The sequence below is a fragment of the Neopelma chrysocephalum genome, unplaced genomic scaffold (assembly GCF_003984885.1).
Source record: "Neopelma chrysocephalum unplaced genomic scaffold, ASM398488v2 Primary Assembly neopelma1_72, whole genome shotgun sequence".
Classification (NCBI taxonomy): Eukaryota; Metazoa; Chordata; class Aves; order Passeriformes; family Pipridae; genus Neopelma; species Neopelma chrysocephalum.
In genome coordinates, this window is record NW_020897732.1 from 10,368,006 (window position 1) to 10,386,487 (window position 18,482).

At 42.7% G+C, this 18,482-nt stretch overlaps 1 protein-coding gene across 2 annotated transcripts; it reads right to left on the reverse strand.

The window, feature by feature from the left end:
• Positions 1 to 1,816: 1,816 nt before the first annotated feature.
• Positions 1,817 to 15,440, reverse strand: NUB1 (negative regulator of ubiquitin like proteins 1). Of its 2 annotated transcripts, none has more exons than XM_027686907.1 (15): positions 15,305 to 15,440; positions 13,198 to 13,317; positions 12,952 to 13,113; positions 11,491 to 11,549; positions 10,856 to 10,926; positions 10,224 to 10,406; positions 8,605 to 8,693; positions 7,127 to 7,233; positions 6,047 to 6,233; positions 5,574 to 5,681; positions 5,258 to 5,410; positions 4,241 to 4,387; positions 3,851 to 3,946; positions 2,915 to 3,107; positions 1,817 to 2,506 (listed from the first exon to the last, which is right to left on the reverse strand). In XM_027686907.1, the coding sequence occupies exons 2-15, from the start codon at positions 13,312 to 13,314 to the stop codon at positions 2,343 to 2,345; spliced, it is 1,836 nt and encodes a 611-aa protein (XP_027542708.1). In that variant the 5' UTR covers positions 13,315 to 13,317; positions 15,305 to 15,440; the 3' UTR covers positions 1,817 to 2,342. The 2 variants fall into 2 exon arrangements, with proteins under 2 accessions (XP_027542708.1, XP_027542709.1); XM_027686908.1 differs by having other exon boundaries at positions 15,291 to 15,415.
• Positions 15,441 to 18,482: the final 3,042 nt, after the last annotated feature.

Consider the following 18,482-nt stretch of genomic DNA (forward strand, 5'->3'; position numbering starts at 1 on the left):
CTTGCCCTGGTGGCACCAAAGACCCCCACTCTGACATGGTCACACTGCGTCAGTGGGTCGGGCTGGTCACCTACCTGCTCACCTCTCCTGCTGAGCAGCTTTGGTGGTTCTTCAGGGGCAGGTTCCTGCATCTAGTAGGAATCAGCATTTAAATTATGTGAAATGCCTACCAAGAGACTAATATGGGAGGTCATCTGCATCGTGCAGACCTAATTCCACTGTAAACCTCTCAGTCCGGTGGTTGTGGCTCAGTACTGGCCCTGTGAGAGACATTTGTGAGCTGGTGGCTGCTGGGTGATGTTTGCCATGCAGCTGACTTTGTATTTTGTTTCTGAGGGCAGCACTAAGTAGGTGGCCTTTATGAGATGGACAGAGTCCCCCAGATCACCTGGGCTGTACTTTCTGTTTAAAACTTCACACACAGTATGTTCGACGCGAGAGCCAATCTGGGCATACAGCAGCTGCACAGGCAATCAGCACAGATCTCAAAGAGTGGAATTAATGACTCATTACCACTTCTGCCTGTTGCTAAACATATCACAGTGCCTCCAAATGCACGGTCAAATGAACTTATAACTTTCAGCCAGTGCCTCCTGCCCTGCTGATCACTTACAACTGCATATGCAGTTACTCGGGGGCAGCAGCGCTGACAGAGTTACATCATTGATGAATGGCTTCTCTGACAAGCACTGCATGTTATGATGCTAATTTTAAATTCCCCAAGGACAAACCTTCCCTTCTGAAGTTGTCCCTGCCAGTTTGCTGTGCAAGCCACTTCAGAGAGGAGAAGCACTGCCCGTTCAGCCCAACATGGTGCATGCCCAGGGGCTTGTAGGCAGTAGGTTCAGGAAGGAAGGAGCCAGTTTGTGTGTTTTCACCTGCTTCTTGTTGAAACTACATCCATGACTTTGTATGTTTTCAGTTTTAAATTATTTTCCACGTTCTGGTTTAGCTCTGCATTTTGTCCAGTGGTTCCTCAGGGCTGGCTGGCAGAGAAGCAGGATGGAACGGGAGCTGGGGCTGGTTTCCCCTCAGGAGCTTGTATTGCTGGCTTTAGAAATGCTTCAGCCTTCTTGGAGGAGATAGTAAACTACTCAATTTTTATAACACCTGCCTTGATAAAGAAGCATGAAATACAAATAATTCCTTAACAGTGCAATCACTGCCTGCCTTTTGCTGAGCTTGGCTGAGGGAGTCAGAAAATAAAATAATCCACTACTGCAGCCTGTTCCGGTCCCTCCGCTGGCACTGAGCGGTCATTCCACAGGCCAAAGCTCTGCTCCCTCCAAGTATCCCAACAGTTCAAGCCCTCATCTCCCCACCGATAAGTGCCGGGTAAGGATACACTGTCACCAGAGTGAAGGTTCACCACGGCCGGTTCCTTGTTCCCACCGGCTCCAGACGGGGCCTGGGCTCCCTCTACCGAGAGCGTGGAGTCATGAAAAGCAAATAAATCACGTCCAAGAAAAGCTGCCAGGCAGGGGAACTCCTGTTCCCGGCACAGAGGAGCGCTTACAGGGCAGAAAATGGGATGTGGTAAAACCACAGAAACCCCCAAAAACTTCTTCAGAATGCTGAAGCTGGAGACAACTACTGAGACTGCGCCTGGACCACGTTCTGTTCAGCAGCTGATTACAGAAAGTCTTGTAATCCCCAGGAAATCCATCAGCCACACACCTGCAGAGGTAAAGAGGAGCTGCTTGGGGACACTGGTTATTTAGTTATAAAAGGAAATACCAGTACATCACTACACCAGCCCCAGGACAGGGCCCTGCTGTTTTAACACTGGTTTTAACAAAGCACAGAGGTCTCTCACTGAAAGCAGAAGCAGCACAGAGTTACCTTTATTGCCTGTGTAACACCTGCAGGAAGGGACAAGAGGAAAATGGTAAAAAAACCCATGCACAACAGATACATAAATGTCTCTTAGAAATCTTTCAGAAGAAAAGGAAAGCAGTTGGAAAGCTGATACCTCTACAGCCTCATGAGCTAAGGTTTCTGATTTACAAAGTCATGTTTTTCTTTTAAAGCTGGTATTTTAAAATGGTATAGAAATGCTTCTTTGCTAAGTGAATTAACTTATTTCACAATAAAAATATAGTTTAGTTCTATTAAATTTTCTTCTGAAAATAAATGTTTCTATTTTTCTGCTATGACAATAAAATACAATGTATCACAAATGTAGGCTTTAAGCAGAGTTACAAATAAGCAGGAATTAAGTATTCCATCTATAGTTTAACTGAATTCAAGGCCCTTAATAAGAGATAAGCTGAAGGTGCATTTATAATCCAAACTCAATTTGACAAGGTAAATACACATAACTAAAGTAGATTTAATGGGATTTAGTGCTGTGGTACTTGTATATAGGATAAGTATTCATGAATGATCTGTTCTTCTTCCTCCAGTGTTAAATCCAGATAATCCTCTTCATGTTCAGGAATATCCTCTAGAATTTCATTGACCGCATCAGTCTCCATGTCTTCATCTGTTGGTGAACTAGAAGAACCTTTCAATAAAAAGCAGCAGCAGTGAATTCACCTCTGAAAGAAGTTGGTACTTTCCCTCTTTCATGAGCATGGCTGTTCTGCCAGTCTGCTCCTGCACAACTACTCTGCAAAGGATAGGGCAGGATGGCCAGTTTTTCCTACTATTTCTTATTATTTAAAGGTGTAGGAAAGCCTTTAGTTATACAACAGGGATCACTACATCTCTGACAAATAATTTGAGGAAAAAATATATGTGCAAGTATCGATTATCAAAGGCTGCCTTGCCTGTAAGTGTTTCCAAGAAAAGCAGCCTGGGGCATTACTCAAGCCCCTCTATCACTATTTAAGCAGAAATCACTTAATTATTCCATACAAAAGCCTGAAGAAGAGCCTTCCCCTTCCCCATCTACTGCATGCAACATTCTTACCTGCAGACTCTGTAAGCAAGTCCTTTGATGAAGCTGATTCCTCAGATGGGCTGGACCCTTCTGAGGACAGCAGCAGCGAAGCAGGAAGAACTCCTCCATAATGAGCAAGGGTTTGGGAAGCCACATGGATGTTGCCTTTAAAGACCTTTAAAGCCTGTTCTGCCGACTCACGGCTGAAACCCATATACATCAGCTGCAGGAGGGGGAAAAAACCAAAAATAAAGAAAATCTGGAGAAATCCAAGCTCATCCGGCACCAGGGTCTGACAGGAATATGACTCTGCATCCCACAGTCATTCCTTTCACACACAGAGGAAAGCACTGCATGCCAGGAATTCCAGGACACTGACTCTGGCTTAGTGAACAGTTAACAACAGGGCAGTGACCTATTAAAGGCATGGGGATGCTGAGCAGGATCAAAAAGCCTCTTGTCTAGTATCAGACCAATTTTTTTTCTGTTTTCAAAAGGAAACTTCAAAGCACTCCAGTGTGTCAGGAGGGTGCACGTGCTATTTACTTTCTCTAGGCAATACAGTTTTTCTTGCCTATCTGACATTAATTACTCAGCCACACTAACTACTGCCGAGCCTGTCATGAGAAAGACACATTCCAACTCTTTCCTTTGAGCACTGCAGACTTGAATAAATTTCTCATTTGCTGTCTTTTTTGGGATAGAGCATTGCAGTGCACATACTTCCCCTCTGCACCCGTGCATGGCAGGTTGGTGCAATGGGCAGGAAGTACACACAAATTACATTTTAGCTTGAGCATGACTTCACTGTGAGGAGTGAGCCAGAGAGTGGAATTGTGACAGCCTGAGTGACATGGGTCAAGGAATATTTGTAGAGCTTTGCTTAAGGAAGATCTGCCTTATGTTTGAAGGCATAATTCAGAAACAGGACAACCAACTCCCAAGGAAGCCAGTGGTCTAACTTACTTGCTCAATACTTTCTGGGGAAACTTGGAACTGGTCCGTGGCCACAGAATCATCGTCATCATCTTCCAACAGTAACTCTGGATTGTCAAGAATAAACTACAATAAAACAGAGAGGGACCAGAATAGAGCAGCAGAGACACAACAGTCCTTGACATGGATGTGTATGTAGCCCCAGAGCTGATAGAAGCAAACCTCAGCCAACTTAAGTGATAGCTGATCCATGGGGTCAGGAAGTGCAAGTTAAGTTGCTACAATTCGATACCCAGAAAAGGTAGCTATGAACTAACAAATATAGTCTACAGAAAATAAGAATCTACTAAACAATAACCCCCCCCCAAGGAACAAACAAATTTTTTTGTATAACACTACTACTCCTGAAAAATCACTTACCTTGAAGGCTTGGTCCAGGTTTCCCTGTGTATTTCGAAGAGCTATTTGAGCAGCTCGCTCTGAATAGCCCATACTTTTCAGGGTATTGATGTCTTCCAGTCGCTGCCGCCTTTTAGCTCTCTCCTCCCTCCTTATCTGTGCCTTTTCCTGCAAGAACAGACATTGCAAAGCTCACTGCACATGGGAAAGCTTTAGCACACTGCCTGTGCACATAGGGTTTCTCGGATTTTTTACTTCAAATTTGAATCTCTTGAGGAAAAGGCTTTTTTTTTTTTTTTTTTTTGTAAATACAGACTGTGCTGCCAGACACTCGTTACTAAATAAAGCTGCATTTCCATGAGGTAGCACTGTCTCCATACTTCCGCTCTGCAGATCGGATCTGGTGCCATCACAGCTATTCTGGGCCCTGTGTGGTAAGTGACAAACCCGTTTGGCAGATGGGCCCACAGACAAGACTTGCCAAGGACATACAGTCAGAACTGGGCAGGGAGCCAAGGAGTTCTGTTCAGCCTTCCCTTTGGCTTTTCTGTCCACGTTTCACTGTCTGAAGTCTAGAAGCACCCCCTCAGCTTACCAAGCATCACTTCAGATCTGGACAGCACTGTCTTCACTTTAGCACAAAAAAATCCCTCTCCCCTCCTGTATCTTCCAAGTGCAAAGTCACAGTATGGGGTAGCCAAGCCCAGGAGTGACAGCTTGATCCTGGTTTTATTCCCATATGGAGCACTGCTGAGCAGCAAACACTGGTGCAAAGTCTTTGCAAGTGCCTCTGTGGTACAACCACAGGTCTTTGGCGCTCTCATCCCATCTGTTTTGGGACAGAGCTTCCCTTGTTAATGCATTAAGTTTTGGTTTCAAACTTGTGGCAACATGTCAAACTGTCTGTTACACCAACGGTGCCAAAGCAGGATAATCCAAGTCCTTAATTTAGCAGCACTCTGCACCAGCCACACAACACACAACCTCACGGACAGCCCAACCAAGGCGATCCATGATTTAATCCTTCTCTGCCCACACCTCTCTCCTGTTGGTGATCAGATTGGCAGCATGCTCCACATTCCCGTGGCACGCTCGCAGGGCAAGGCGAGCTTCCTGTTCAGAGAATCCCAGGAGTGACAGGCGATCGACTTTATCAGGATCTATGGACAGCTCTTCATATAGAGAAGATGCCTGGATATAGAAAGAACAAAATGAAACTACGTACACCGTCGCTGAGCTACAAACAAAAAAAGCCTCCCCATTTCTCTGAGTAAGCAAAGAACAGATGCAAGATGGAGCCCAATCACAGGGGCTGGAGTGAATGACTCCAAAGTTTTCCCTACTGGTGTCTTACCTTCTGGATGTACTCCGCAGCCTCCTTCTCCCTGCCACTGTGATAGTGCCCGATCCCTTGAAGGAGGTAAAGCCGTAGAAATAAAACCTTCTCACGACCATAGCTTCCCTAAGGAATTGTTTAAAGAAGGAGGGGGGAGCATGTGGGTAGAAGCATGTGGTAGAACACGAGTTCTTCATCAACAGAACACTTTACACACTTAAAGAAGACACAAGTCAGTGCTATGAGACACTTGGTGTGCAGATGAAGTACCACACCTAAAACCCTGATGATGTCTGTGCCTATAAATACGTTTGCCACGACCTTTTTGTCAGGTCCAATGTTTTCCCTGTGCTGACAATCACACAACTAGATAACAGGCTAATGACCCACAAGAAAAATTTACACTTCTAAACTCAGTCTTGTAATGCTCGAACAGTAACTGAACACATGAAGGAAAAAAAGCCACCAAAATAAAATCAAACCCAGCATACTTTGATGTCAATAAGCCTTTCGTGGTTCTCCCCATAGCATCTCTGGAAGCATCTGTGTGCTGTGGACAGCTTTTTCTCTGCATCATCCAGGCAGTCCAGCTGCTCCAGGCGGAAGTAGCACCACACTATATCCAGCTGCAGCACTGCATAATTATCAACAGTGTTCAGCAGTTCTGTGCTGCACTCACTGAAAAATAAAACAATTACTCTGGGTTTTTTTCTGGGAGGGGGTTGTTTATTTCCCCCACACACACACTTTTTAACACCCATGAAACAACGTGCTAGAAGTGTGCACACTCACATGTTTGAGAAAGTACACTCTTCATAGTTGAGAGTTATATTTTGAGTTATGACATCATAACTGATGTCAAGGGAACTTGAATAAGCACTGATCTGCCATCCCATTCACTAACATGCAGGACACCAATGCTAACACTACATCTCAAAGCACTAGAGTAACAAAATGAGCTGTGACAACTATGTAAGCTCTCTAAAAGCAGAACGGAATGAAACCCTGTGCATTCTTTGGAGGACAGAAAAACTGTCTTAGTGCACACAAACATGCCGAGTTCTGTGCCAGCCTCCTTGCACATGCACACAGATGAGAAACAGACAGGGACAGTATTACTTTTGGGATCTCAAAAGAGCAATTTAGGGCTCTGACTGCTGACAGGAAACTAATTTACTTGCAGAAACCCTGGTACGGTTACTGACCTGAGCTATCTGATTCACCTTTTACAAGAAATGATTACTTCACAGGAGCAATTGCAAATGAGTATCCGTAACTGTCTCTCAAGCTAATGCAATTTATAACCTGGTACATGAATATTGACAGTTTCTGTTTATGTTGTTATGAAAGATTAACTTGCCCAGTGGCAGTATCTGTTTCAGCTGTTCTACATGAAGCCACCTGTCACTGCAAGTCAGAGCCTTTATCTGCTGTCTCCCATCTGCAGAGGGGGTGTGAAGCAACCCCAGAGAAAATTGGCCCTGATTTATATGCACAGGTAGAGCTAGTGCTGTTCCTGTATTTTTGGCTGACAGTAAAGCAGAGACACAAGGACTCGGAAATGTTCTTACCAGAAGTGTTTATCAGCATCCAGCAAATATGGCAGTGCTATTTCATATTCTTTCTTCTTCATTAATGCTCTGCCCTTCTCATGATAACCCATTGCCAGCACAAGCGCCTAGAAAAGAAAAAACATTGAGACTTTTTGTGGCACCTCCCCAACTCAAAGAACTAAAAGGAAAATCAGAGCCCTTGTTCTTCCTCAAAAAATACCACTGTATCAGTTCTGTAAGACCAGTACTATTTCACACTGCTTCATACTTTTCTCCCATCTGTTAATGCCAGACGTTGTCTAATTAAAAGCAATGAATGTTACCGACACGTGAAATGCTGCATCAAGCTGATTTTAAGAATGCAACCCTAGAGAGATTTTCAATGGTGAGTGATACAAAGCTCAGCATTTTTCTGGGTGCTACACTTTTTAACAGCACCAAATTCGTTTCACTTTGCTACTACAACTATCTTTGTAAAACCTAAAAAAAATTCACCTCCTGAAAAACCTCAGAACTGAAAATCAAATTTTGAATGTGTCAAAAGAACACTCCCGTTCCTGAGGTTTGACAAATGGAAATGTGAATAATAATTCTGGATAGGAACAACCCGCAATATTTCCTCTCATCCTTGATCAACACTGATGAAATCTCATGCACTTGAACGGTTGATGCTTTAACTCTTGAGGTGAATTATGACTTTCAGCACTTCATCAGAGCAGCATGCACTGTGAGATTGGACAGGTGAAATTTCAGTCATCCAGGTGATGCAGAAAACAGCCTCAGAAAAGGCAGTTGGAACACATTAGGCCTGCTCATTTCTGCACATTTTTATTACTTGGTGTAATTCCAAGTATTTGTAGAGATTTTATTTATCTTCAGGAAATCTAGTAATCTTGAAAGACAGCACCTATCACTATTCTCCTGCTTCAGCAGCCAACATCAGGTATGTCAGTCCTTCTGTAACTCAGTGCATGCACCCAACTAAAGATATTTTCAGTTGAGAATGGGAAACTTCCTTGAATAGTGAACAAATTTAAGTTTGAAAGGGGACACAGTGTAAAAGATCTCAAAACTATTTTAAAATAGCCCACTTTAGAGAGACTCATCAATTTTCCAACTGGAACTGAGGCCTAATGAACAAGTTATTTTCATGCCATTCTAGGGCACCCCAAAATTAAAGTAGGTGCTAAGATATAAAAAAATTAAAGCCCATCTTAAACCACAAAAGTAAGATATCGACCACACAGGGGTCAGTGCAAGACTAGACCTGCAATGAGATCAGAAATCAGAGGTTGTCTCCAGATGACTGAAGTACTACCAATTACAGAGTTCTACTTGAATTTTATTCCAAAATTATTTGTATTAAGAGACATCTAGTGGGCCCAGGGTTACATCCCCAGAAAGTCTGACTGTATTTCAAGCCCATATTTTAAATGCTTCACAAATCAAGCTTTAAAGAGCCATCTTAGTGACTTTATAATATACTTTTATCCTACTTTTTTAGCTTGAGGAGGAATCTTGATTGACCTTCCAGTTTGATTGGCTATATCTAGGTATGGAGCAGAGTCTGGATCCAAGTACTCCTCTGAAAGAAACAAGAAAGCAGTTTAAATTTTAAGTACCACCTTCAACAGAGCAACTCTGCTGCCATAATATTATGCCAGTACATACATCATTAAACAGAACAGCAAACAAACCCAGAAATATCAGAACTACGTATAAAAGCTGCATGTGTGTTTTTCTGGACATAGCAACAAACAGAGACCCTGATCAGATAAACATAAGAACTTCTAGGAAGGTCACTAAGGAAAAGGCCTTGTGCATCCAGAAATTTAGACACAGCATCAAAAATTACATGAATTGTGAAGGATTTTTTTGAGAAAGACAAAACACCTATATTTTACACAACATAGCATTTGAAATGATTTATCAACTGAAGCATAGAATATTAAAAAAAAATACAACTGAGGACAGTTGATAGAGCTGAAAAAAAATACAGCTCAGTATTTTCCTTCCCCACATCCTTAGTGCTTATAACCAAATTATCAGTCTTGTTTTCACTTCCATCTGATTTTCAACGAAAAGATAACTGTCTTTTGTTTACAAGAAAAGTAAGGATGAGTTTGTTGAGATTAAAAGCTTCTGCCCTGGAATTTTTCTCAGGTGAAACAAAAGGGTTGTTAAACCCCCTCCTACACTTCACAAGGAACCTTCAGCCTGTGAGCCTGTTACAGAGTCCACTCCATTCTCAGGCATTGGCTGTACCTGACAGTTATTGGTAAAAAGCTGAAAGAGGCCCTACAGACTATTCAAAGTTTGGGGTCTAAACCATGCCTGAAGTCCACAAAAGTATCACTTCTTTTATTTGTTTAAAATCTGGTATCACAGTAAAAAACTGCCTGTCACTGGCTGTTAAAAGCAGCTTTGCTCAGGTGTTTCTGCATTTGGCTGAGCATTGCTTGCTCAGCTCCACAGTTCCTTGTTTGTGGATTTTTTAAACAATATAAAATAGAGAAGTGATTTAAACTCGCCGTGTAGCCACGCAACTCACAAACACAACCTCATTTTGATAAAGTACTGCTGTTAAATTAACTATGTCCCTTTAACTGAACCCACAGTAGCCAGCAATCAGCCTCCAGGGCAATGAGAACAGAACAGCCACACTGCAGATGACAGTGACAAAGGAGCTGCTCTGCACAATGAAACCAGGGCTACGCACAACCACCAAAAAATAAAAGTTTTTAATTACTTCTAATACATTACTACACTGTGCTTATGTCTACAATAAATTCAAAGCCTGTTCTCATGAGTCACCAGTCCCTTAACTGCCAAGTGCCAGTTAAATAACTGATTCATGCTATATCCATCCCAAAGTGACAAAAGTTTTGTAGTATTCTAGTTGTGTAAGAAGGATTAGACTAGAAAAGGAAGTTTTAGTCAACTTAAAATCCAGTTTTCAAGCGGGCAGAAACCTAAAAAACTACAGACTGAAGTCCAGCCACGGTACAGGCATTCTCCCATGTTGAAAGGCCACTGAGAAGACAATTTTTGATGCACAAGAATTAATGAACACCCATCTCCCCCTGATCCCACAAGCCCCAACAAGCCCCCTTACCTCTCTGTGCTAGAATTTCCAAACCCTTCTTAGTTCTTTGCATCTTGTCATTTATTTCTTTTTCTTTCTTGCACTGAAGTTCTTCCTCCTGAACTTTTCTTTTGGTTTCCTCATCACTCTGTTCCAGTTGAAGTACCATCACTTTTGCATTGTGTGTTACACCCTGGTCTTCAAGGGTTTTGCCTGCAAAATAGAGTGTGATCTTCTAAAGAAAAAAATTTTTCAGATGCTTGGGCCATCAATGAAAAGAAAGCTGTTGTCATCACTTCTCACAACACATCTGACAGGCTGAACATGTCAAAGCACTACAGAAAGTTTTTGAAAGTGCTGTTATACGATATGCTTTAAAAAAAAAAAAAAAAAGGATTTCTCTTAAGTGTGCATTTTCAATATTTCGATACTGGAAAAGTGGATTTTCAACATTTACTACAGGATTCCTATAATTGATCTAATTCTATCTAAGAATTAGAATTCATTATAATTCACTACATTTCCTGTAGAGCAGAACCTGACAAATTTAACTGCTGTTCCTTGGGAATTTCTGAAATTAACAGAGTTGCAAGAAACTTTTCTTCTGAGAATCAGTAAACTAGAAAATTATCATAAAAGCATCCTCATCTAGAGATACATACCCAGGTCAAGCTGCTTCTTGTTTATGATTATTTTGACAGCATTTTCTTGTAGTGCATATTCTTGTGCTATCCTGTGGAATAAATAATTTCATCCATGAATATAAATTTATAAGGCTACACAATGTTACTGTTACAATAGCAATAAAACTTAAAAACTAGTATGTTCATAAGTTGCTTAAAAGTTTTGCTATAAAAGGCAGCTGCTAGAAGTCAAATAACATCAAAAAGCTTTGTGTACCACACAGGGAAAGTCTGAGATAAAGAGAGGGGAAAAAAGCAAAGCAGATAAAAAAGAATCTGACTTTTTTTAGGCTTAAAAACATAGCAGAAAGAGAAGCTAATGTTCACTGTTCAGAAGACCTGCCTAGTTGCAGATGTGGAACAGTGATCACTGGTGCCTTCTCAGGTCCTTGCTGGGGATTTACACAGCTGCAACTTTCCCATTTTCCATCTGTTAAACCACAGCTGCTTACAAGGAAGAACTGCCTTACAGGGATACTGGACATCCTGTTCAGACATACATGCTAAGAAAAAGCCTAAATCAAACAATAAGTCCTTTGTTTGCATTTTTTCCTTCAATATTGTATGACAGGGCACTACCCCATTAAAGAAGAGCCAAGGGTGATTACACTTACTGCGATCTGAGCTCCTTGCCTGTGATGAACAGGCTGGTTTCCAGTGGAATTTTTCTGCTCTGTAGTAATTGAATTGGGTGGGGGAAAGAGAGGGAAGGAAAAAAAGCATGGTATCAAGATATTTTGGACATTTTCTTAATTAATTGTTTTACAAATAAAATTTCTTTTTCACATAATAACCATGTTAAGAGGGTTATGGCTGGATATACACATTTCTACTTTCCAGGCAGACAGTCCTATATTTGCTATATAGTGCTAAAAACAAGCATTACAAAAGGAAAATATTTAGAATTAGATAAATCTAAATTCAGAACCAAACAATTTTAACTAATTTAATTATGCACTTCCAATCTTAACTCTGCTTTTAATTATACCACTCACCTGTGACTGGGTAAGTTATGATTAATTCCTACTAGTGTCTCTGGTCCCAGATTAGATAAACTGGAATTTTAAATTAATTCCCCTATATGCCCAGCAGCATGATAAAGTAAAATTATGAAACTATTTGGTTGTTTTAACTGCATGGCAATCATTTAAAACCCTCTACCCTTCAAGTCCAGGTAATTACTTTTCACTGCAGGAGTATTTTACACGTGAAACTAGAGGTTGAAGCCTGACTTTAAAAGAGCAAAACTTAATTCAGTTCTGTCTTAGTGAAGCTTTTAGGAGCCTGCCATGGAAGGCTGAGCATTGGAATGGGCTGCCCAGGGAGATGGTGGAGTCACCATCCCTGGAAGTGTTTAAGGAATGACTGGATGTGGCACTGAGTGCCGTGGTCTAGTTGACAAGGTGGTGATCAAAGATTGGACTCGATCATCTGGGAGGTCTTTTCCAACCTAATTGATTCTGTGATTCTACAGTTGTATGATCCTGTGAAGGGAACAGATGAGTGTGATCACAACAGAAAATCCTGCTTCCCATTTCCAAGTTCAAACACTGGACATGCCCATTTTAAAGCATGGCCTAAGATGACACCAAGTTCAAGCTGCTTATTGCACTTACAAGGGATTGTTTTTTATTAAAGCTGCCATTTAAAAAGCTGTGGTAATACAGTGATATTAATATGCTGATTCAACTTTAGGTATTCTACAGCTGAAAAAATGCATCTGTTCCTTGCTGCTAATATGAAGAGTTATGTCAGAAGGAATCAAACTGAAATAGACACCTAAATCTAATTTGTTTTTCTTAATTGAAAGACAACTTGTCATTAAATCTCAAAGGGAAGGCAATTACTGATCTCCCAATATTATAGTCCCTTGTCATGATACTCCCACATACCTGGGAAACTAAAGTATATCTATATAATTCCCCCCCTCCCTGTTTTTTATACCTAACACAGATCTCTCACATAAAACACCTGAAAAAGTCAAAGAATTGAAAATATCTGCATCAGACACACATCTATAACTGAAAAGGACAAAGCAAAGCTACTTATCCTGGCTTTTCTGCAATGTTACTTACTTTTCTACGAGGCAGATAGATATCAAGCCTTGCAATCCCAGTCACTTTAAAATTCTCATTTCCTGTTCCACGCTCAATTGCTTTACACCGTATTTCTTCAAGCATATTCTCTGTGTCATTCTCATTGATATTCAGCTTGGTTGAATATTTTTGTACAAGCTCCTAAGAAAACAGCAAGAAAAAACCTGGGAAAATGCACCAGCAGTATGACATAGAAGATGTATGGCAACAACTCAGAATATTTACCTTCATCTCTTTACCAGCTTCTTTTTTGTCATTTGTATATGGTGGCTTCCATAGTTGAATTTTGTCCTCTCTTAGGCAGCTTGTCAGTTTTGCTATCAAATATTTCTTTTGTGCCATCCTTTTAAAATGAAAACACAATTGGAAGGGAAAAGAAAGAAAAATAAACAATCCTTTCATATAGTTTTCTCATAGCAAGATATTCTACTTTTCATGAAGTCTAAGTGACATTTTGGAATTCTGCAATAGAAAATGAGCACTAAAGGCATTTCATGCATTTGGGTGGGGAGGGGAACCTGAAGGGCACAAGCAACAAAGAGCAGAGGCTGAGATGAGAGGTGAAGCGTGCTGTAAATGTGCACCAGGCATTAAAGCACTCATCAGTGGGGAGAAGGTGATGGTGAGCTGAACAGAGCAGCTCCCTGGCTCACAGGTAAGAGTTCAACCTGAATTCATCACTACAAGTTATTCTCATTCAGCTCAGGGAAAGCAGTAACCTCTGAGTCCCTGGGGAAAAAAGACCACCCTAAGAAACAGGGAAGGTACACAGAGGGCAAGGAAAGGTGGGTGCAGTGAACTCAACAGAAGGAAAAAAAAATCTAGGTGCATGTTAAAGCAGGGGAGACTTTTGCCTCTTGGACACTGGGAATCATAAGAAAATGTCCTTTCAATAGCACTTAAAAGGTGCATATATATGCAGTAAGCTTGGCATGAAATTTGATTCCTCAGTTTCACTTTTCTTTCAGAGGGGTTTCCATCTCTCTTTCTTGTTTATTAGCACACAGCTTTCAGGAGAAAACGGGACAGAAAAGCAGAATCAAACATTTCTACCAGTTTCCCCAGTTTTAAAGACTGCTCCAGGCTCAGGAAAAGACTGTCTAAAAGGGAAAAATATAGGCAAACATCCAATATATGGTAAGTTTATTGGTCAGCCTTAACTCAACCCCAGGTTTATTGAGCTACAAAGAACCCTGGAAGTTGCACTGACAACAGACTCCTCTAAAGAGGAGTCAGAGGGATGAACTGGGCAAGTGGATGGTTTAACAATCCTTCCCGTTGGATGGCTGTAATTTGCAGAGTGTCTGTCCAAACTAGGAGAGACAACTATACACTCTTTGTCCTGCTGGGATGCTGCTGCTGTTATTATTATTTTAGGGCCAAGGCAAAACATGGCCTTTTCAAAGCTGGAAGTGACAAACACACTCAGTTTTCACAAGACTGCACTGTAGTTACAAATGCAGCTTTCCCCCTTTCCCAAAACATGCCAGGGAATTCTCATGGGCAGCATGTAATCACAATTTTTCCACTTTTAGCTAATGCTGAAGAACCATTTTATAGCTATAATTCTAGTTGACATTAACAAAAAAAAAATCAAACTTATTCCTGCGAAACCTCGGTTACAAAAATTAAAATTCTTCTTTCGCAAACACAAACCCTATCATTTTATATGCAACATTTCTAATATTTATCATAAATTCCTATTACATCATCACTAAATTGCACAAGAATCCTTCGCAAAAACTCTTGTGACTCACTTTTCCATCAGCCAACAAACACCACAAGCACTCCTGACACAATTTCACTTTCAGTATGAGTTTAAGGGGACTTTCTCAAAACTCGTTTGAGTAAGCAACCAGGGGAATTTCCCAGAGGCACTCTGAATCAAGACCGAGCTTTTGAAAATAAAATGTCATCCTCCAAAGCCAGTTTGCCTTATATGTGACATGAAACAAGCACAGGAATACGACGGGTGACATAAGATGCAGAAATAAGGTTCAAGAGCCAAATTGCTGACGGAAGGAACAGCAGACTGTCAAAACAGCTGACTAATAACGCAGAACGCGTTAATTTTCCTAAAGAAAAGGAGGAAAGCCGCCTGGCACAGCTCTGACACATTCCTCCGCGGCGGAAGGCGGGCAAGGATTGAAGCAGCGCAACGAGCAAACCCGCCAGGGCGGATCCCCCCGCCCCGCCGGCCCGGGGTGCTGGAGCATCCTCATCCCTGCCCTGGAGCACATCCCAGCCCTCCCCTCCCTACCAGGGCAGCGCCGCCACCGCCAAGTCACCGCTGTCACCGCGGCGGCCCCAGCCCCGCCGCCCCGGCCCCCGGGCACCCACCTGGGGGTGGAGAGCTCGGGCGCTCCCGCAGCTGCTCCCGGGGGCTCCTTCCCGGGAGGACGGCGGGGGCCGCTGTCCCTGAGGGGAAGGGACCGGGAGCGGTTCCTACGGCGGCCCGGAAGGCCCGGGGAAAACGGGCATCGTCACGTGGGTGAAGCCGCGCCCCGCCCGCCATGGCGGCGCCCTGCCCTCAGCCCGGGGCGGCCGGGGGTGCGGGGTGCCGGGTGCGGAGCACGCCAACATTTTCACTAAGTCGGGATATTCTTTGATGTTCGGTGCTTGCACGCTTTCGAGCCTAATTTAAAAGAAAGCAATCACAGAATCGCAGAGTCAAGTTGGGTTGGAAAAGAGCTCCGAGATCGGCGAGTCCGGCCTCTGGCCGAACACCACCGTGTCGACCAGACCGTGGCACTCGGTGCCACGTCCAGTCTGGCCTTAAACACCTCCGGGGATGGCGAGCCCACCACCTCTCCGGGCAGGATGGTGGCTCCGCCACCTCCCTGGGCGGCCTGTTCCAATGTCTAATCACCCTTTCTGTGAAGAAATTCTTCCTAATGTCCAATCTAAACCCTCCCTGGCGCAGCTTAAGGCCGTGTCCTCTCGTCCTGTCGCTGAGGAGACTCACCTCACCAATTATATAAGTACCAAAAGGGGAGTGCCAAGACAATGGAGCCAAAGTCTTCTTAGTGGTGCCAAGCAAGAGGGAAAGAGGCAACGCGGAGAAAGTGAGGCACAGGAAGTCCCACCTAAACATGGGGAAGAACTTCTTTACTGTGTGAGTGGTTGCACACTGGAACAGATTGACCAGAGAGAGTGTGGAGTCTCCCTCACTGGAGATATTCCAGAGCTGCCTGCGTGCAATCCTGTGCCATGTGCTCTGGGACCAGATGACCTACCCTTCCTACCTGACCCATTCTGTGATTTCGTGGTTCTGTGAGACATAATCTGTGAAACAGGTGGCAGTTTACAAGCTCTAAGTGATGTCCCATTGTTAGAAAGATAAATTACTTGAAAGTAGAATCGCCTTGTTAAGGTTTAGGTCTCGACACGTGTCAGTGATCTCAGACCTAGAGGGATGGTGGACCTGGGGGAGGTTAACAAAGCCTGGGGAGAAGGACGTACAACTGATAGTGGGCACAAAGAATGCCAAATTTATGAGCCACAAGGACATTTGGCAGAATTCCCAAGGTAAGGAAGAAGCTGATAAAGCCAACTTGGCAACTGTGCTGAATCAGCTCCAACTGGGTAAAAGGTAATTCTGGCAGGGGCATATCACAACCACCAACTCAAGAAACCCCCCGAGTCAAAAGAAGAGAAAGACTGAGCATTTGGACTAATTACCATAAAAAGCAAGAGAATCATTAAACAATAGAAGATAGAATACTAATTAATAGGAGAACTATCTAACTTGTAGCCAATAAACATTAATGTCTTTGTTCGCTAAAATGCATAAATGGTAAAAAGTTTTGATACTTGGTGTGCTTGATGTGTGGAATACCACCGAGCACCCAGGCTTGCACAATCTGAAATAAATAATGAATGTCTCTCTTGAATGTGTAATTATTGGCTTGTTGCACACCAGGTGATGAATCCGATTTCGTGGACAACAGTGGGAGCTGCCGGCCCCGGGGTATCTGATGACTCGTCCCTGGGATGTGATGAGGGGTCTCCAAGGCTGCCCCGAGGCACTGTCTCTTCCAGGGGAGTTGGGGTCGGGCAGGTGCTGAGTGCTCTACAGCCACCCCTCAGCTGCCACCTCTCTGTGTGTGGGGCAGAGGGGGCTGAAATTCCTGTCAGGGCTGAGAGGGAGCACTTCCCCAAAAGCCCAAGGTTCTATGAAGTGTGCCAGGAAGGATCAATGTGAGTTTGTTTTGTTTTTTTTTTTTTTTCCCCTCTGTATTCTTTGAAATCAGTAGTATTGAAGGTGAGATTTACTGTGGGAGCTTTTATTTCCCCTTCATTGAGGATCAGCATGGTCTTACCTGGTTATGGAGCTGTCAAAAGTTGACCTGGGTTCAGAGACAGGGCTGGAAGAATACATGAGGTGTGTGGAAAACCTGGTGCTAAACACCACCTCATGCTGAGGCCCTGCTCTAGTGTCACTTCTAGTCCCCATAATGTCCTGGAGTGGGAGCAGGGTATGGCTGCAAGCATTTGGCTGTGCAATGTGGGCTGCTCAATGTTGTGTTTGCATCTGCGGCCCTCAAAGGCCTGGGGCTTGTTCCTGGAATGTTTTTGATGCCTGTTATAACTCATGTAGGCTAATTCTTTCATGTGACCAGCTGTCCCAGCAGCAAAGGGATTTTATTCTAACTGCCTCAATGTGTGACTGAAATCATTGCACAGCAGTGTTATTCATTCTAGAATGGATGGACCTGCAGGAGTCCTAACATTTTCCTTGGGAAGTTATACAGACTATGTGAGGGTCCCATTTCCAGCTTTGGAAATGAGAACCTTGCAGAGATTATAATGTTGTAAAGAAGACATTGAACTAGAACTTCAGGGTTCCAGGCTCTCCCATGTGCATAAATCAGTCAATTTTGCCTACTCATAAACTCAGGGTAAACTTGCTTTTATGGCAGTCTTGAGTTCCGTGCTTGAAATTCAGCTAAAGCTATGGTAATAGTGATGGAAGTTCCTGTCCCATTTCATTTTCACCACAGCTGCTTTAGGAAAAAACCCATAATTTTCTCATTAGACAATTGTGCGTGTGTAATATTCCAGTCTCTTGAAATGTGAGTATAGCAACTTTTCTCATAACTAAAACTACTCCATGTATAAATGAAGATTTACTGAAATTGCTCTTCCATAATGTCCTTGGAAATTAAATTGAAAGACTTATCCAAAGGCAAAATGCCTTTTCTAAATAAGTTCCAGCCAGTACAAAGCACAATAATATGCTAGAGAAGCCTGAAGAAAGGAAAGGACAAAGCGTTTTTATGGAAGAGTTTACAAAGGAGTTAGTTACTTAGTCCATGCATAAAACTGCATGGAGTTTAAAACCGAGGTTTTCAAGGTCCATGTTTAATTAAGATAACTAATTCAATCAAAGGACAATGAAGTTATTGAAGTATTTCCTTCCAGGCAATTTCTGGTTTTGTGTGGACTAATTGTTATCTAGTATTTTTTCCCTGTTATACCCATACCTATTATGCATATCTGTGTTTTAT

Excerpts from the sequence above, each read along its gene's own strand:
- NUB1 (XM_027686907.1), bottom strand. The coding sequence starts at position 13,314 with ATGGCACAAAAGAAATATTTGATAGCAAAACTGACAAGCTGCCTAAGA. Across the intron at positions 13,114-13,197 it reads AAGCTGGTAAAGAGATGAAG|GAGCTTGTACAAAAATATTC; the intron begins GTAAATATTCTG and ends CTGTTTTCTTAG. Across the intron at positions 10,407-10,855 it reads CAAGAAGCAGCTTGACCTGG|GCAAAACCCTTGAAGACCAG; the intron begins GTATGTATCTCT and ends TCTATTTTGCAG.